This window comes from Chiloscyllium plagiosum, chromosome 1, assembly GCF_004010195.1.
Source record: "Chiloscyllium plagiosum isolate BGI_BamShark_2017 chromosome 1, ASM401019v2, whole genome shotgun sequence".
NCBI lineage: Eukaryota > Metazoa > Chordata > Chondrichthyes > Orectolobiformes > Hemiscylliidae > Chiloscyllium > Chiloscyllium plagiosum.
Window position 1 is genome coordinate 23,656,429 of NC_057710.1, and position 20,712 is coordinate 23,677,140.

At 43.2% G+C, this 20,712-nt stretch overlaps 1 protein-coding gene and 1 non-coding gene across 3 annotated transcripts in view; one reads left to right on the forward strand and one right to left on the reverse strand.

Annotated features, from left to right (window-relative positions):
- LOC122557137 (lysine-specific demethylase 3A-like) overlaps window positions 1-20,712 on the reverse strand; it is an 86,932-nt gene that overhangs the window by 5,015 nt on the left and 61,205 nt on the right. For both annotated transcript variants that reach the window (XM_043704611.1, XM_043704524.1), the window contains 7 exons: window positions 17,596-17,767; window positions 13,006-13,096; window positions 12,253-12,383; window positions 12,032-12,151; window positions 10,832-10,971; window positions 3,545-3,721; window positions 2,911-3,045 (listed from right to left, as the gene is read on the reverse strand). In XM_043704611.1, coding sequence (XP_043560546.1) covers window positions 2,911-3,045; window positions 3,545-3,721; window positions 10,832-10,971; window positions 12,032-12,151; window positions 12,253-12,383; window positions 13,006-13,096; window positions 17,596-17,767 — 966 coding nt within the window. The remainder of the gene's footprint in view (window positions 1-2,910; window positions 3,046-3,544; window positions 3,722-10,831; window positions 10,972-12,031; window positions 12,152-12,252; window positions 12,384-13,005; window positions 13,097-17,595; window positions 17,768-20,712) is intronic.
- On the forward strand, window positions 1,201-1,282 carry trnal-aag. Its single transcript has one exon. It is a non-coding gene; the product is annotated as a tRNA-Leu (tRNA).

Here is a 20,712-nt window from a genome sequence, read left to right on the forward strand (position 1 = left end):
ACAGAATTTACTTGCATTTGGAAAATAATAGATTTATTAGGGATAGTCACCATGGCTTTTTGTGGGGAGGTCTCATCTCAAACTATTGAGTGTTTTTTAAAGCAAGTGACAAAGAAGGTTGATAAGAATAGGCAATGGGTGTTGTCTACATGGATATTACTAAAACATTTGAAAAAGTTTCTCATGATAGGCTGGTCCAGAAAAATCAAACCACATGGGATCCATGCTGAGTTGACAAATTGGGTACAAACTGACTTGGCCATAGGAAAGGGGTGTTATCGAGCAGTAGTTTTCTCACTGGAGGTGTGTGACCTGTGGTGTTCCACAGGGATCAGCGCTCGGACCGGTTATTTGTAATATGTATGGAGATGCAGCTGATCGGATTAGTAATTTTGCAGTTAACACAAAAATTGATCAAGTTGTGGATAGCAATGAAGAATATGAAAGAATGCAGGAGGATATAGATCAGCAGGAAAGCTGGGTGGAGAAATAGCAGATGAGAGTTTAATCTGGACAAGTGTGAGGTGATGCATTTTGGAAGGTCAAATGCAAGATGGAAATATATAACTAATGGCAAGACCTAAATGGAAGTACTAAAAGAGCAAGTCTGGCAGCATCTGTGAAGTGAAATCAAAGATAACATTTTGGCTCTAGTGAACCTTCCTCAGGGTCACTGGACCGGAAATGTTAACTCTGATTTCTCCTCAGATGCTGCTAGACCCTTAGGAGTATTGGTGTACAGAGAGAGCTTGGGGTTCGAGTCCATAAAAGTGGCAACACAAGTGGATATTGTGTATTTGCCTTCATTCTTTGGGTTACTGAGTACAAAGGCTGGCAAGCCATGTTGCAACTGTATAAAACTTTAGTTAGGCCACATTTGGTGCACCATGTGCAGTTCTGGTCCCCACACTACAGGAAGGATGTGCAGGCTTTGGAGACGGTGCAGAAGAGGTTTACCTGGATGTTGCTTGGTTGGTGAGTATTAGCTATAAAGGAGACACACTTGGATTGTTTTCACTAGAGTATTAGAGGCTGAGGGGTGATCTAAAGAAGTATTTAAAATTATGAGAGGAATGGAAAGGGTGGATAATCAGTCTTTTTTTTCCAGGATGAAAATGTCAAACAGGGTACTGGTTTAAGATGAGGGGGGAAAGGATTAAAGTGAAAGGGGAAAAGTATAAGGGAGATAGTAGTGTGTCTGATAGTGTGGCCGAACGGTCCAAGGTGCTGGATTAAGATTCCAGTCTCTAAGGAGGCGTGAGTTCGAATCCCACCGCTACCATTTCGAGAGAGTCGCAGGTTGTACTTGTGTGTTAAGCGTTGCTGCATTTAGGGGCAGCACAGTGGCTCAGTGGTTAGCACTGCTGCCTCACAGCACCAGGGTCCCAGGTTTGATTCCAGCCTCAGGTGACTGTGCGCGGAGTTTGCATGTTCTCCCTGTGTCTGCGTGGGTTTCCTCCCACAACCCAAAGATGTGCAGGTCAGGTGAACTGGCCATGCTAAATTGCCCGTAGTGTTAGGTGCATTAGTTAGGGGAAAATAGGTCTGGGTGGGTTACTCTTCGAATGGTCGGTATGGACTTGTTGGGCCGAAGGGCCTGTTTCCACACTGTTGGGAATCTAATCTAATCTTATCTAAATGTGCGAGGGAAGTTTTGTTTTGAAATGACAGAGGGTGGTAGATGCCTGGAACATGCTGCCAGGAAAGGTGGTAGAAGCAGATACGTTAGCAAACTTTAACAGGCATTTAGACAGTCACATGAACAGGCAGAGGACAGAGGGATCTAGACCACGTGCAGACAAATGGGATTAGATTAGAATGGCATCATGCTCAGCATAGACACGGAGGGCTGAACAGCCTGTTTTTGTGCTGTGCTGTTCTATGTTCAATAAAGGCCAACATTCCATTTGCCTTCCTTATTAACTGAACTTGTAGCTTAGCTTTTTGTGATTTGTGCACAAGGACTCCCAAACTGCTCCGTGCTGCACCTTTATCCAAATAATTAATATTCTCCATGGGTATTCTTCTAACACTCCAGGATGTTAACAGTGGAGGATTCAGCAATGGTAATGCTGTTGGATGTCAAGGGACAATGGTTAGATTTTCATGTTGGATTCAGTCATTGCCTGGCACTTGAAAGGCATGCATGTTACTGGTCATGTGTCAGCCCAATCATCTCATTTAAAAGAAACACACCTCCAATAGTGCAGCGCTCAGTCCACATAGTACTGCATTGTCACTGGAGATGTTTGGCCTCAGGTCTCTGGAGCTGGACATGAACTGAAACCCTTTGATTCAGAGGTTTGATTCAAAACCTTCTGTCACTCTATCTGTAGCAATTTTCACTTTAACATTGCTCTCCTCTCCATGTCATGCTGAAGCAGTTTTGGCTCTCCCCTTTTGTACATGCAATGCCTTACATTTTAATTTTGAATGACCTTTACTTGTATTCTAGAGAAGAGAGACTTGCATTTATGTACTGTCTGTTTTTTTTAAACCAGACATCTGAAGCTGCCTTTTGAAGTATGGCCACTGATGTAGGAAACACAGCAGCTAATTTGGACTCATTAAACTTTCACAGAGAGCAATCAGACAATCGGCTTTTTTGTGGATAAATATTGACCGAGATACCAGGGCTAACTTTGTGTCACTGAAATGAAGTACAATGGGATCTTTTACATCTCCATACACAGGCACTACCTCCGACAGTGCTGTGTTCCCTCAGGTACTGCACTGGGGAAGGGGGGGGGGGGGGTGTTTAGCTCAGATTTTTGTGCTCATGCCGAACCTAAATCCTTGTAATTAAAAGTGGAGTGCCACCGCTGAGAAGCTAAGGAATGTGGTTCCCATCAAGGTACTGGCCTGTAAGCGAAACACAACTTATCATACGCAGAGGTTGATTCCAGGTACCTGTAGTTTATCCTCATGGTTTGTATGAGTGTTAGACAGGTGTCGAAATTCTTGTGTAAGCCGGAAGCAGTGTTTGACATGCTCGGTGGAAACAAAATCCTCTGCCACTTTGATGCAACTGTACAAGTTGTGCACCTGTAGCAAATGACAGGATAATACTTCAAGTTAGTTGCAAATTCCACCTCCAGAAATGCAGCAGAACACGAGTCCAGCTTGTCAGTCAAATAAATGCAGAAGACACTTACAAAAGTGCGGTTAGGGATGAGAAGCTTCAGTTATGGGTCTAGATAGAAACTGGGACTGTTCCCCATGAAGGGAATAGATTCTCAACATCACGAGATCTGGATAGAGATAGGGAGGAATCCTCTCTGCCACTGCAAGTGTAGTCGGACAGGACATTTAGGTCCTGTTCTGTTTAGACGCTCAAACAAACTCCAGGCAGATCATCGTTTACATTAAGGGTGCAAATACACCCAGAATGACTGTCCTGCGAGATAGAGACCACTTCAGCGAAACAGTATATTCCCTCCTTTTCATCAGCCCCTTCAACGCAGGCATTCCAGAGTGGTGGACACTTAGCAAATCAAGTAACAAAATGCATTTAAACAGAAGGCAAAGTGAATCCAGTACTGACCTGGTGTGGAGCTCCAGCAGGGATAAAAACCACATCACCGAGGTACTGCACAATGGCCCAACCCTGGACACCATATTCATGGTAAAGTCTCTTGCGTAGTGTACTGTCCAGGTACCAACTCTGGTCATGAATGGGATCGTGGTCTGGCGGGTTTTCTTGATCTTGCTCTTCTGCCACCTGAAACATTGGGCAGCCTTGTTTGCATTGGGTCACATTCTTTGGTGATTTACATCTCCATTTATTTGAGTGATGCAAATAAAATTCTCCTAATTGTTCCAAATAATTACCAGGTAAGACAAGAATAGCAAGCTTACCCTTTCAAATGTTTTAAATCCAACTATTTTATTCTGTTTATTACAAAACAGCAACTTCATCACCAGTGTAGTTGAGTCTCAAGTTCCCTCTGAACTTCTCAGTAGAGCAGTCAGAATGGACCTGAAGTTTGTCAGGAATACCCATGCCTACGAGAAGGATTTTAGGCACATACAAGGGAGTAATCAGGGATTTGGAGTGAAAACCCAAGCGGTATACAGAATACTGCCAAAACTAATCTTGTGATCTTTTGAAAACAAGCTCATCAGAAGGAAACTGGTCAACAATCCAAACACAAACTAGTTACAGAACACCAAGCACCTCAGCTCCAAACACAAAACAGCAAGTGACCAGATTAGAACTTCCAGAAGGTGCAGGGTGACGGGGGAGCTGGGGGGGTGAAGAATAGGAAAAGACAGAAACCATGCAGAATGACCAAGAGAAAAGATAATTAATCTTTTCAATGTGGGAGGTCAGGGAGCTCAGGGATGTGGTTGAAGTCCCTGACTCCTTCATATGCAGGAACTGTGTCCAGCTGCAGCTCTTGTTTGACCACATGATGGCTCTGAAGCTGCAGATGGACTCATTTTGGAGCATCCGTGATGCTGAGGAGGTCGTGGATAGCACGTTCAGTGAATTGGTCACACCACAGTTTAGGATTGCTGAGGGAGAAAGGGAATGGGTGACCAAAAGGCAAAGAAAGAGCAGAAAGGCTGTGCAGGTGTCCCCTGCGGTCATCTCCTTCCAAAACAGCTATTCTGTTTTGGATACAGCTGGGGGAGATGGCTCAGCAGGGGAAGGCAGCAGTAGCCAGGATTATGGCACCATGGCTGACTCTGCTGCACAGAAGGGCAGGAAAAAGAGTGCACGGAATATAGGCATAGGGGATTCAATTGTGAGGGGAATAGATAGGCATTTCTGTTGTTGAAAATGAGACTCCCGGATATTATGTTGCCTTCCAGGTGTTCGGGTCAGGGATGTCTCAGATCAGCTGCAGAATATTCCGAACAGGGAGGGTGAACAGCCAGTTGTCACGGTGCACAGAGACATTAATGATATAGGCTAAAAAAAAAAAAAACAGGATGAGGTCCTATAAGCTGAATTTAGGGAGTTAAGAGCCAAATTAAAAAGTAGGGCCTCAGATGTGGTACCCTCAGGGTTGACTCGCATGTGGCACTGGCAAAGAAGAAATGAAAGAACATACAGGATGAACGCGTGGCTTAAGAGATGGTGCAGGAGAGAGGGGTCGGATTTTTGGGACGTTGGGACCAGTTCTGGGAGAGGTTGGACTATTACAAATTGGACGGTCTACGGCCAGACTGGAACCAACGTCCCAGTGGGTGCTTTTGCTAACGCTGTTGGGGAAGGTTTAAACTAATATGGCAGGGGATGGGAACCAAATGAGGAGGCTAGTGGACAGAAAGGAGGTAGTAACTAAAGCCTGTAAGGAACTAGATAATGAAGTCAGTGTGACTAAGGGGAAGAGCAGGCAGGAAGTGGCTGATGAACGCATAGGGACTGGTGGTCTAAGGTGCATTTGTTTTTATGTGAGAAGTGTAGCAGGTAAGGCTGGTGATCTTACGGCTTGGATTAGTACCTGGGAGTATAATGTTATTGCTATTACTCAGACGTGGTTGAGGGAAGGGCAGGATTGGCAACTAAATATCCCAGGATATAGATGCTTCAGGAGCGATAGAGGTGGTGGTAAAGTGGGGGAGAAAAAGAGTTGCATTACTGTGCTGAAGGACAGCATTGTGGAGGACTCGAGCAGTGAGGCAATATGGGCAGAGCTCAGCAATAGGAAGGGTGTGCTAACAATGTTGGGGTGTACTATAGGCTTCCCAACAGCAAGCAAGAGATAGAGGTAGAAATATGTAAACACATAGATGTAGGAGCAAAAGGATGGTGGTAATACAGATTTTAATTTGCCCAACATTGACTGAGATTCATTTAGTGTTACAGTGTTAGAGGTTCAGATGGAGCAGAATTTGTAGAGTATCCAGGACGGTTTTATACAGCAGTATGTAAATAGTCCAATTCAGGAAGGAGCCATACTGGACCTGGTGTTGGGGAATGAGGCTGACGTTTCAGTAGGGGGTTACTTTGGGAATAGTGATCACAATTCTGTAAGTTTTAGAATATTCATGGACAAAGAAGAGAGTGGTCCTCAAGGAAGTGCTAAATTGGGAGAAGGCCAATTGTAGCAAAATTTGGCAGGAGCTAGGGAATGTGGATTGGGAACTGCTCTTTGAAGTTAAATCCACATTTGATATGTGGGAAGCTTTTAAAGAAAAGTTGATTAGAGTTCAGGACAGATATGTCCCTGTGAAAACGAGGAATAGAAATGGCAAGATTAGATGATGGTGAAATTGTGAGACTAGCTAAGAGGAAAAAGAGAGTATACGTAAGGTCTAGGTGACTGAAAACAGACGAAGCTTTGGAAGAATATTGAGAAAGTAGGACCGATCTGAAACGAGGAATTAAGAGGGCTAAAGGGGGTCATGAAATATCTTTAGCAAACAGGAGGAAAGTTACGCATAAAGTCAGAAAATGGGCGAGATTCTTAATGAGTACTTTGCATCGATATTCATCGAGGAGAGGGACATGACAATGTTGAGATTAGGGATAGATCTTTAATTACTCTAGGTCAAGTCGGCATAAGGAGGCAGGAAGTGTTGGATATTCTAAAAGGTGTCAAGGTGGACAAGTCCCCAGGTCCAGATGGGATCGATCCCAAGTTACTGAGGGAAGCAAGAGGGGAAATCTTTGCAGCATCCTTTGAACACAGGTGGGGTCTTGGAGGACTGGAGAATTGCTAATGCTGTCCCCTTGTTTAAGGAGGATAGCGGGGTGATCCAGGTAAGCCTACCATCAGTGGTAGGGAAGATGCTGGACAAGATATTGAGGAATAGGATCTATTTACATTTGGAAGAAAATGGGCTTATCAGTGATAGGCAACATGGTTTTGTGCAGGCAAGGTCATGTCTTACCAACTTAATAGAATTCTTTGAGGAACTGACAATGTTGATTGATGAGGAAAGGGCTGTATGTGTCATATACGTGAACATCAGTAAGGCTTTTGATAAAGTTCCTCATGGTCGGCTGATGGAACAAGTGAAGTCACATGGGGTCCATGGTGTACTAGCTAGATGGATAGAAAACTGCTGGGCAACAGGAGAGAGGAGTATTGGAAGGGAGTTTCTCAAAATGGAGAACTGTGACCAGTGGTGTTCCACAGGGATCCTTGCTGGGATCACTGTTGTTTGTCATATACATAAAAGATTTGGAGGAAGGTATACTTGGTCTGATTAGCAAGTTTCCAGATGACACTAAGATTGGTGGAGTAACAGTGAAGGGGACTGTCAGAGAATGGAGCCGAATATAGATAGATTGGATAGATGAGCAGAGAAATGGCAGATGGAGTTGAATCCAGGCAAATGCGAGATGATGCATTTTGAAAGATCCAATTCAAGATCAAACTATATGGTAAATGGAAAAACCTTAAGGAAAACTCCGAGGTACAGAGAGATCTGGGTGTTCAGGTCTATTGTACCCTGAAGGTGGCAACGCAAATCGACAGAGTGGTCAAGAAGACATCCTTTCCTTCAATGGACGGGGTACTGAGTACAAGAGTTGTCATGTTACAGTTGTTTAGGACTGTGGTTCGGCCACATTTGGAATAATGCATACAGAAAGACAGAGGTTGAGGGGGGACCTGATTGAAATCTACAAAATCATGAGAGGATTAGACAGGGTGGATAGCAAGAAGCCTTTTCCCCCAGAGTAGGGGACTCAATTACCAGGGGGCAGGAGTTCAAGGAGAGAGGTGAAACGTTTGAGGGAGATATGCATGTAAAGTTCTCTACGCAGAGGGTGGTGGATACCTGGAACGCATGCCAGTGGAGGTGGTAGAGGCAGGCACAATAGTGTCATTTAAGATGGATCAGGACAGATACATGATGGGCAGGGAGCAGAGAGATACAGATCCTTAGAAATTAGGCGACAGGTTTAGATGAGGAACTGGATTGGCGCAGTCTTGGAGGACCAAAGGGCCTGTCCCTGTGCTCTAATTGTTCTTTTCAAACTTCCCCTCACTTGATATCACAACAGATTTTAGATTATCTCTGTTTTGCTTTTTCAATTAAAACAGAGGAAAGCGATTCAATTTGCCAAATCCCTGTAATATTTAACACAGCCACGCTCTTTCCTGGAACACTTCTAGACAATATTGTGTACCATTTCTCCACACCTCCTCACCCATCATGCCTTAATCAGATTATATAAACATATCTGTAATGGGACATTATTTACAATGATGCTATTGCATCGTGTCCTGGTATCATTCAGAGCCATGCAAGGCAATTTCTCTCTTCTGTGTTCAAGCTTGGAGCAGAATTATACAACAAACAGTTCATAACTGGATTTTGGAGAAATGTGACTAAGCAGCCCTCACTATCATCAGTGGTACTGATCAAGTGAAGATCATCGATGACACTTTAGAAAAGAACTGGTCACTGACCAGGAACTTGGGTGGAACTGACAGAAGATACAATTGACACAAGTTTAAAAGGAGGGTTTTGTAAGCAAGGACAAATGGAGGGCATTAGGAAAGGCTTCAGCATGTTGTGATGGAGTGACTGTCAGCGTGGCTACCGAAACCTGAAGAAAAACTGAAAGAATGAATAAGGCTGAGAATCAGAGGAGGAGAACAGGGAACGTCAAAGGGCTTCAAACAGAGGAGACAAGACCATAAAGAGAGCAGTTGAACGTTGGAGTGTTGGGGTCAGTTAAGAATAAAGAAAATAGTTGATTGGGATTTAGTGCATGCCAAGACCTAAGTGAAGGAACTTTGGACTCGAAATGGAGTGTGCATAAGGTAGATGAAGAATAGTTGCCAAGGACACAAGGATCGGTGCTGGGCCCTCCACTTTTTGTCATTTACATAAATGATTTGGATGCGAGCATAAGAGGTACAGTTAGTAAGTTTGCAGATGACACCAAAATTGGAGGTGTAGTGGACAGCGAAGAGGGTTACTCAGATTACAGCAGGATCTGGACCAGATGGCCCAATGGGCTGAGAAGTGGTAGATGGAGTTTAATTCAGATAAATGCAAGGTGCTGCATTTTGGGAAAGCAAATCTTAGCAGGACTTATACACTTAATGGTAAGGTCCTAGGGAGTGCTGCTGAACAAAGAGACCTTGGAGTGCATGTTCATATCTCCTTGAAAGTGGAGTCGCAGGTAGATAGGATAGTGAAGAAGGAGTTTGGTATGCTTTCCTTTATTGGTCAGAGTATTGAGTACAGGAGTTGGGAGGTCATGTTGCGGCTGTACAGAGCATTGGTTAGGCCACTGTTGGAATATTGCGTGCAATTCTGGTCTCCTTCCTATCGGAAAGATGTTGTGAAACTTGAAAGGGTTCAGAAAAGATTTACAAAGATGTTGCCAGGGTTGGAGGATCTGAGCTACAGGGAGAGGCTGAACAGGCTGGGGCTGTTTTCCCTGGAGCATCGGAGGATTATAGAGGTTTACAAAATTATGAGGGGCATGGACAGGCTAAATAGACAAAGTCTTTTCTTTGAGGTTGCGGAGTCCAAAACTAGAGGGCATAGGTTTAGGGTGAGAGGGGAAAGATATAAAAGAGACCTAGGGGCAACCTTTTCATACAGAGGGTGGTATGTGTATGGAATGAGCTGCCAGAGGATGTGGTGGAGACTGGTACAATTGCAACATTTAAGAGGCATTTGGATGGGTATATGAATAGGAAGGGTTTGGAGGGATATGGGCCGGGTGCTGGCAGGTGGGACTAGATTGGGTTGGGATACCTGGTCGACATGGATGGGTTGGATCGAAGGGTCTGTTTCCATGCTGTACATCTCTATGACTATGACAGAAGTCAAACATAGCAAAGTGCATAGTACCACAATGTAGACCAGATGTGTCAATTCCAGTTTAGACAATTAATGCTTTCATTGTTGGGGTCTATCTAAGCAAGCACTTGGAATCAAGGATTAAGAGTACAAAGTTTCTGCAACAAGATCTATGCATGTGCCAACACTGAGCTGGGCAAAGTATGATTTATCTGAGTTGCCGAGAGATAGGCACTTCAGGCAACAGTTTGAGATGATATGGTAGAGGTGCACATCAACATACACTAAAGTACAGTTGTGGCAATTGTAGACAGGCTGGAAGCCTGGAGAGAGCCTAAATGGAGAGAGAGATGAAAGAAGGCTGTGGTACAGAGGGATCTAGGTGCTTGTGTACATAAATCATAACATTAACATGGAAAAATAATTAGGAAGCAAAGAGAATGATGGCCTTGAATATAAAGTCTACAACAACTGTACAGGGCAGTACTGAGAATGCACCTGTAACACAGTATACAGCGCTCCTTAGTCAGGTGTGGGGAGGATCAAGGGACCAGGAGGAGGACTGAGGTCAAAGGTTTTAGTTGGAAAGGAATTTTGAGCTCTCCTTGAGTAGAAGTGTAGCCATGAGGGAACAGCAGTGCAATCAAGTGACACTGAGGATTGGGGCTGTCAGACTGGGGTTATTGAGGTTGGTTTGGTGATAAAAGGGAAAAAAAAAAACAGCTGGCAAAGAGAAGACAGCTACAATGTAAGCAAGACATTGTTGAAGACAGAAGGATGGATGCCATTTCGCAAACTGAGACAGGTGACAATGTTACTCACATACAGAACCCAGTTAGGGGTTAGGAAGAGTGCTGCTGAAGCAGTTTGCATTAGCTGAAACAGGAAAATGAGGGCCAAAGGAGGCGTGGTAGTTAGGTGATGTAAAAATGATGGTGAAAGAGATGGCCACCTGAAACAGCATCATCTTCCCTATCTCAGCTGACACCACCTCTCTCTTGGAAGATAAGGAAGACGTACAAAAATTCCCCTTCTATGCTAGTGATAGTGATCTCAAAATTCAGACGCATGTTTTCTGCCAAACCCTGAATCTCCCCAGTGTTACCTTTCTCAGCAAGTCTCGGATCTTCTCTGCATCTTTGGCTGAGTAAATATGCCACAAGGCACCGGGCCTTTCACTGGACTCTGTGAAGCGTTTAATTGTTAACTCGTCTGCATCACCATCCTCCATGGTCTTCAGGATTTCTGGTCAACATAAAATTAAATAAATAACCAGTGAATGATTAAATCTTTCTGCAACAACCACTATAGCCAACAACAGTTGTTGGATACATCTTTTAGAAACTACTGTCCCTTCTCGTCCCAAAGGTCTGACCCTGTGCTCAAAAACATCTACACACCCGCACTTGCTGTAACACTCTGAATACCAAATCAGGAACAGAATGCCCTGGTTACTTGATCATCCTCCCCGCTTAGTCATAGACACTTCAAACGTAACCAGTGACCTCAGCAATGGGTCAGTCAAGACCCGTATTTCAACACAAACCATATTCAGATAGTACCAATCTCTGGTTCATTGTCAAACCATCTGGTATCATGATCCACTGGCTCTGTAGGAATGGTTACAATTACAAATAATATGAATCATCTAAAAATATGAATTGCTGGTCTCCATTCCAGATTGGTGCGTCTCACAGCACAGAAACAGACCCTTTAGTTCAACCATAAATTTGCAGTAGAAATTGATGTTTCAATTCTGGTTAAAATTGGCTTTTAAATAAACATTGCTGCTTGGTGCAACAGCAAAGGTTAGAGATGTTCTCATAAAAGGAACTAGGTTTCTAACACAGAAACCAACATTTCACATGAGGGAGTTTAAACAGCAGATATTCCTCAGCATATCTTGACATACTGAAGCCTCAAAAGTGCACACTGCAGGCTCCTACTCTTGAAAGTCCAGCATCGACTACATGAGGGGTCCCGGCTTTTTAAACAGGCCTCAAACTACAGAATCTTTCGGATTTATAAAGCAAAAAAAAAAGGAGAGGTGCACCTCCCACAACACAGCATTCACCCGGTACTGCACTGGAGCATCAGTTTAGGTATTTGGTGTTTCAAGAATCTGGAGTAGGAGTTAAACCCAAAACCTGTGACTGAGAGGCGTGAGTGCTGTTGCTGAGCTGCGGATGACAACCCACCCCAAAGAATATGCAATCCCACTGAAGTAACAAGACTTGCTGTTTACTGACTTGTTAAAAAGTGATTGACATTTTAGTTTAGAGGGTCAGGGCCATTAAACACTCACCCTCTTCATGGTTGGGCTGGCCACTGGGGATTCCTACATACACCATAACGTTAGCAGCATCTGATACATCTAAGTGAAGGTTTGTTGTTCCAAATTTTCTATCCTCTGCTGATAATAATCCTAAGAAATAAGAGAGAGAGAGAAAAAAGTTAATAATCTACAATAAGAACCACTTTTAAAATCCCTCCAAATATGAGCAGAGGTCAACACTGCTCACTTACCGTAAGCATTATACATTTTTGGACCTAAATCAGGTCTAACAAAAAAATCTGGCAATCTGGAGGCCAGGTTCAGTTTGCCATCTCTCTTGGTATACTCAGGCAGGGGTAGATTATTCATCAGGTCATCGAATCTGTAAGGAAAAGACACAGGACACTAAGGAACTACGTGATCACATGGACCGAAATGACCAATGTTTCATCAGTGCTACAACAAAGAATGGAACTCCTGATCCTGAAGCTCCTGACTTAACAGTGCTATAGGACTACGTTCACTGATTATCAACCCTCAGAGGCAGAAAAAATATGGCAGTATGTCAAGGAGGGAAACCACTCAATACCACCTTCAAGGATAATTGTTCGGAACACCTGTAGCCCCAGGAAGCAAAGGGGTCAATACTAGGGGGCATAGGTTAAAGGTAAACAATAAACATGCTAAATGTTGCGCTCAGGAGAATTCAGAGGGTGGTGGGTGTCTGGAACTCTCTGCCTGAAACGGAGAGTGAGTCAGAAACTATCAAAACATTAAAACAGTATGTAGATATTCACTTGCATTACTGCAGCCTCCAGGGCTATGGGGCAAAAGCTGGAAAGTGGGATTTGTGTAGTCAGTTATTTACCGATCAGTGCAGACATGATGGTCTAAACATCCTCCTCCTGTGCTGTAAAAGGTCTGTAATCTTAAAACATAATTTCCTGCAGTACAGCATAACCTGCTCTTTGACAGTCACACCTTTAGAAAAGTAGATCACCTACCTAGAGAGCATCATGTCTCTGAAATCCTCTCCTGGAGGCCAATCCTTCAGCTTCAAAGCCATAGGCTCCCTCTCTTTTGTGGCAAGGCGTCCTTTAAAAGGAAGAAATTAACGTTGAACCTCAGAAAACAACTACACTATCTTGACTGTGGAAAAAAGAGTTACCTTTCCTTTCAAAATACTGTTACGGACCAGACCAGATCCCCTCAAAATATTTTAAGAAGGTAGCTGAGACCCTAACATTTCCTTATTTTAAAGGTATATGTAAAGTGCTGTGTTCCAGATGCAATGTGACTGGTTAAACTACTCGACATTTTGTGCAAAACACAATTTTAAATACTATTGTTAAATTACAACAAAAGAAAGAATAGTTTAGAATAACTCAACTCCATTGGAAAACTTAGAATAATAGATATGGTAACTATTACTAATTAACTATTCTACTCTAACAACATCCCATAAACACACCCCTCAGCAACAAGTGCAAATTCAGAAATCAGACTTTCTCACATGCAACACCCACAGAAGCCCCAGCTTCTAGGTGTTAACAGCGAGAGGGGGGATAATACCTCTACTTCTTCAAAACTCCATTAGCTTCTGCCAAATCTAAAACAAAAAAATCAGAAATCCTGGCCTGGGAGAGCTGCCACACCCATCCAGGCGGCTTCTATTGTCCCAACTTTTGAAAAAAAAACCCATGGCCTCACAATCTGATTAAGAATTCTACTTTCCTGTCTACCCACTAGTATAGCTTTGGCACACTTATCACTTAATGTCTCCTATAGCCTTACAGATATTCCATAATCCAGCCTCCACTGTTCTCTGTTGAAGAGAATGATCCTCAGGGGGAAGACAAACATCTCTTGAACACCGTCATTGTGAAACTCTAGTCATTAAAAAAAAACCTTACCACCTCTTGTTCAACCTCTCTCAAATGAAACCAGAACAAGTACCCTCCAATGTTTCCACTTTATTATTTCATAAAATAGAATAGAATCCTGATCCACCCAATCTACACATTCCTGAACACTATGGGCAAGTTTAACATGGCCAATCCACCTAGACTGCACATCTTTGGACTGTGGGAGGAAACCGGAGCACCTGGAGAAAACCCAAGTGGACACAGAGTACGTGCAAACTCCACACAGACTGCCGTCCAAGGATGGAATCGAACCCAAGTTCCTGGTGCTGTGAGGCAGCAGTGCTAACCACTTAGCCACCATGCCGCTCCATTGGATATGGACACTGCTAAATACGAGTATTTATTCTCCAAAGGACATTTAAGAGTCAACCACATTATGGTGGGTCTAGATTCACACACAGGCCAGATCAGGTAAGGACAATAAGTTTAGAATATAGAATATTGAACATAGAGCAGTACAGCACAGGAACATGTTGCCAAGTTAAATTCATCCTTTCTGACTGCCCTTGTTCCATATTCCTCCATTCCTTGCACTCTCACCTTAAATGCATGTTCCCTCGTTCTAGGCACTTCAACTCTGGCAGAAAGATTCTGACCATCAACCCAATCTATACATTTCATAAGTTTAATAGATTTCTGTCAAGACCCCCCTCAGCCTCCAAAGCTCCAGAGAAAACAACCAGAGTTTTGCTAGCCTCTCCTTATAGCGCATACCCTCTAATCCAGGCAACATCCTGGTAAAGCTCTTCTGCCCTTTCCAAAGACTCCACATTCTTCCTGTAATGTGGTGACCACAGTTGAAAGCAATACAAAGCCTAACCAAAGTCTTATAAAGCTGCAACATGACATCCTGACTCTTGTACTCAATTCCCTTACCAATAAAGGCAAACATGCCATAAGCTTTATTTAACCATCCTATCGACTTGTGTGACCACTTCCAGGGAGCTATGGACTTGAACCCCAAGATCCCTCTGTACCTTAATGCTGCTCAGAGTCCTGCCATTAACTGCACACCTTTCCTTAACATTTGATCTCCCAAAGTGCAGCACCTCACTTCCCCGAATCAAACTCCATCTGCTATTTCACCGTCCATATCTGCAACTGATCTATATATACCCTGCTGTATCCTTTGACAATCTTACACAGTACCCACAACTCCACCAATCTTTGTATCACCTGCAAACTTAATAACCCACCTTTCTCCATTTTCACCCAAAACATTTCTATGTATCACAAGCAGAGGTCCCAATAGGGGTCCCTGCAAAACACCATTAGTCACGGAACTCCAGCCTGCAAAACACCCTTTTGCTTTCCTGTGTCTATGGACAAGCCAATTTTGAATCCATGCGGCCAGGTTCCTGTATGTCCCATGCATCTTATTGTTCTGGATGAGCCTATCACAAGGGACTGAAAAAGGGACCTGGGCGACCATGGTTGATTGCTGTAAAACTCAACCGGTTCACAATTAGCAAAGCTTTTAATTCTGGATTCTACAGAATTCAAATTCCGCCACCTGACAGAGTGCAAATCAAACCAAGGTGCCACGGAACTTGGGGTTTTGGAATATTAGTCAATTGACTTACCATTATGCTGCCACACCTCCTTATTATGCAGCTAACATTCTGAAATCTGGCATTTTGTAATGTTTTGAGGAGTAAATTCTTCCCCCTCTTCTGTATTCAAGTACAAAGCGTTACAATTAGAACTACATGACTCAACTAAAGCAAGCACCACCTCTTACAAGACACCAGGTTCCAATTGAGGGTGCAAAAAAAATCATTCACCCACTGTTAACATGGACTACATTTCTGAAACAAATAGCAAGACAGAGTTAATCTTGGTGCTGATTTGCTTTGAACCCTGACAGAGTCTCCTTGCTGCATTAGGCTTTATATCACTTTGAAGAGTATCGCCAACTGTGGTTAAGAGACATGCTCTTGCCTCAAAGTGAGAAGGTTTTAGGTTCCAAAATCAAGAGATAAACTCAGAACTGAAATTTGACAATCCAATGCATTGCTTGCGTGCTGCACTGCCATCTTTCAGACAAACCACATCTGCCCAGGCAGACGAACAGAGAAAACCAATATTTATCCCTCAATCAACATAAGAAAACATCACATGAACAGATTAGCCAGTCATGTTGTTGCTGAGTTTGGGAGCCTCTTGTTCATTTCCTACATCATAACAATGCCTGCACTTCAAAAGTATTTCACTGACTGTTAACACTTATGCATATCCTGAGGTGATGCCAGATGCTACATACAAACAGGTGAAGTGAGAGCAGAAATAAACCATTTGGCTCTCGAGCCTGCTGTGTCATTCAGGAAGGTATTGGTTGAGCTGTTTCTTTCGAATTCCACAATCCCATCTCCTTTGTCCAGTAAGAAATCTGAAATACATTCAATGATCCCACGTCCACTTGATACAGGCACAACCTCAAATAACCTCTCCTCAGCCCCACCCTAAATTTTAAAAACACTGGCCCCATGTTCTTGACTTATTCACAAGAGAAAACACATCCACCTTGACAAGATCATTCAGGATCCAATGCATTTCAATCAAATAACCCCCTCACTCTTCCAAACTCCAGGGAAAACAAGCCCAGACTGTTCAACGTATCCTCATAAATCCATCTGACACAGGAGCAGAGATTAGGCCATTCAGCCCATTGAGTCTGCTCCGCCATTCAATCATGGATGATAAGTTTCTCAACTTCATTCTCCCACTTTTTCCCCACAACCCTTGATCCTCTTGACAATCAAGAACCCATCTATTTCTGACTTAAAACACACTCAATGACCTGGCCTCCAAACCTTCTGTGGCAACAAATTCCATAGATTCACCACTCTCTGGCTGGAGAGGTTTCAACTTATCTCCATTCTAAAAGGTTTTCCCTTTACTCATGGCTGTGCCCTCAGGTTCTAGTCTCTCCTCCCAACAGAAATATCTTCCCAACATCTACTCTGTCCAGGCCATCCAGTAATCTGCATGTTTCAATTGGATCCCATGTCCTTGGAAACTCCATCAAGTATAAACCCAGCGTCCTCAAATATTCCTCATATGGTAAGCTTTTCATTCCTGGGACCATTCTTGTGAACCTCCTCGGAGCACACTCCAGGGCTGGTACATCCTTCCTGAGATATGAGGCCCAACACTACACACAATACTCCAAATGTGGTCTCACCAGAGCCTTATAGAGCCCCAGAAGTACATCCCTGCTTTTATTTTCAAGTCCTCTCAAAATAAATGCCATCATTGCATTCGCCTTCCTAAGCACTGACTCAACCTGCAAGTTTACTTGGTCAGAATCCTAACCCATTCCAGTTATCAACCTCCTATGAACTTCTTCCAACACATTTACATTCTTCCTTAAATAAGGAGACCAAAACTGCACAGCGTATTTGAGATGTGATCTCAACTGTATAACTAAAGCATAACAGCCCTACTTTCATGTTCAATTCCTCTACTAATAATGGATAACATTCCATTGGTGTTCTCAATCCTTAATTTCCTATGATACCTGATACTAAATTTTGGTGACACGTGAACGAGAACACCCAAATTCCTCTGCACCTTGCATTTCCAGCCATCGTCCATTTAAGTTACACCCTGCTTTTCAATCTTCCTGACAAAGGAAACAACCTCATCAAAGGCAAATGCACCACTTACGTGAAAGGTCTTCGAATCCATCCCAGAAGTCTCGGATTTTCGCACCAGCAATAATGGTGTTTGTTCTGCAATCAATCAGGTCAGCATCCTGCTCTCCAAACTCTTCCCCAAATGCTTCTGGCTTCCAGAGTTCTTCACGTAACTTTGTGTGAACTCCAGATACAATGACAGGCTAAACAAAATTTGTACAAATTAAACTGTTGTTAAAGGAAGCTGAAGTCAGCAGTAAAGAACAAAGCAGTTAGAGGGAGGAAGCAATGGCAGGCAAGTCTACCGTGATATCTTGTATTTATAGGATAGGAGACAAAATGTTAAAACCTAGCCACATGAGATATTAGAAGGGCCTAACATTTGGTCAAAGGAGGACAACTCAGGAGAAAATGGATTGCACAGTTCACGTCCTCAAACTGTTGAGATCTATGGCAGTAATGTGACGTAATTCGCTGGGGACAAATCAGACTAATAAACTGAAAAAAAAAAATCAGGCAGTGAAAGTTAAAAAGTGATTTTGGGGTTGACAGAGATTACCATTAAATGAAGTATTTGGAGACAAAGAGAAAGCTAATACAACATTTAACGTTATAGTTGAGAGATTAAAAAGGAAAGAAAACTCCATTCTCCTGCCTCTTCCAGCAACCCTAGAACCTATCTTGGTCCTAAATACACTCAATGACTTGGCCTCCTCAGCATCCTGCAGCAATGTGTTCCACAGAGTCACCACCCTCTGGCAAAAGAGATGCCTCATCTCAGTCCCTTCACTCTGATGCTGTGCCCTCAGGTCCTAATCTCTCCGAAAGGAAACATCATCTATCTAACCTCAGTATTCTGTAAGTTTCAATAATCTTGTAATATTCTTTTATGTTAGTAGCTAGCTTATTCTCATATTTAATCTTCTCCCTCAGAATTTTTTCTTTAGTTACCCTCTGCTGATTTTTAAAGGGTGTCTAGTTCTCTAGTTTCCCGCTAAGCTTTACCACATTGTCTGATCTCCATAATCATGGTGAGAGTGATGGGAAAAAATACCAGGGCTGAATAATCTACTCCTATTATTGTGTACAACACTAGAAATGCTGATGTGTTAAAGTAAAACGTGGCTGTCTACTTACACTGACTGGTTTCTCAGTGTATTTAATAGGAATATTACCTGTCATAAGACAGCCTTTGCAAAATAAATTGCCAGTTAACAGCTGCATCTCCAAAGGGTATTTGACTTGTGTGACAAGGCCCATGGGGAATCACTAATTAATCTCCTCAAAGAGCTCATGTGAATGAGTTCCCTTGGTAACAAGCAATGGCTTGCCCAGGTGGAACTCGTCACCTGAGCCTTATGGTGCCGTTGTAGTGTCCCTATCTCTGAGCCAGGAGACTGATGTTCAAGTCCCACGTGCTCCAAAAGATGAGTAATTACATCGCTGAACAGGTCGATTAGATAGTATAAAGCAGACCCAGCCAAAAAGCATGGGTTCAAAGCACACCTGCTCCAGGGGTGTGCAATAACAATCGTTTGAGCGCACTTCCAGATAAAATAAAGCAGACCCAGGGTGGGTCTACTGAAGTATCTGTCCCAGGCTAAGGCTAGCTTATGCATACCAAGAATAGTGGCTCTATTTTAATATTCAACAATAACCGATGTTCCTTCCCAGGCGTGTTTTTTTTTAAGTTATCACAGCATGTATCAGGTGAAAGGGTCAAGTCCTACAGAATTTGCAACAAGTAGGACCAAGTTTCCACCTAATTGTGGGTAGAAGAGAGGGAGAGGCATGGAAGAAATTCCTGAATTGTTGGAAGGAAGTTCTGGCTGCAGGAGGATGAGCAAACTGAACACAAGTGGCCCTTCCTGGAATGTAGTGAAAGAGTGAGTGAGTGTGTGTGTGTGTGTGCGCGTGTACACGTATGAGTGTGCGTGTACAGTCATCGGCCAATAACACAGCTCTCTGTAGCTGAAAGCAGAAGCCAGGTGGCTGTGTTTGTCCAATGCAAGAGTTTAGAACATCTTTGCTGTGTCGTGAGACAGCATGCAGTGGGGAGGGTCACATGACGACAGTCCACATTGTACCAATGACATACTCAGAATTAGAAAGGATGAACTAGCTATAAGGGAGTATAAGCTGCTGAAGCAAACTTAAAAAGCAAATCTTTAAAAAAGGTAGCAATCTCTTGGGATTATACCCCAAGTGAGCAAATTGACACTGGAAATAAATAAGATTTAAAAATTAAATACATAGATCAACAAATATTGTTCGCAAATGGCTTTTTAGTCCTTAGACATTGACACCAGTGCTGGGGAAATTGAGAACTATTCCACTGGGATGGTCTTTAGCTGAACTATGCTGGAACCATTAAATGGAGGGGGTCAATGATTTCACATCTCCTTTCTTCCAAAATTTAAGAGAAAGGAAAAAACAAGAAAGCAAGGTAAAGGGAAGATGTTGATTACAGCGTGGCAGGAAGGGACAGGGTGAGCAAATCTAAGAATACACCTGATAAGGCTTGAGGTTACAAAAATAGTCAAAAGACAGAATTGAAGGTTTTGTATCTGAATGCATGTAACATTTGTAGCAGATGAATTGAAGCATTAACAGAAAATATGCATGATTCGATCACCACTACAAAGATATGGCTGCAAGATAACAAAAGTTAGAACTTAAATACTCAAGGGTTCATGATATTTCAGAGAGGAAACAAGGGAATAGAAGTACGGGTAGCTCATTCAGTTTAAGGGACATAAGTGTGAATCAAAAGCTAGCATTTTAAACTTCTCGGTAGCATGGCCAAGTGGCTCCCCGCCCTGCCGTGTGTTCACCATCCCTCCATACTTGCCCCTCTCTGAGGATGAAAGATCAGTCCTCAGCAGAGGTCTCACCTTCGTTCCCACACGTTCTCGGGTCAATGAATTCAATACATGGAGTGACACCGAACAATTCTTCCGCCGCCTTCGCCTCCGTGCCTTCTTCTTCAATCAAGACCCTCACCCACCCTCTGACGACCCCTTCTCCCACCTCCAACACACCCCGTCCACCTGGACACCCCGTGCTGGCCTCCTACCTGCCCTCGACCTCTTCATAGCAAACTGCCACCGCGATATTAACCGCTACCTGAACTCCCACACCCCTCCCA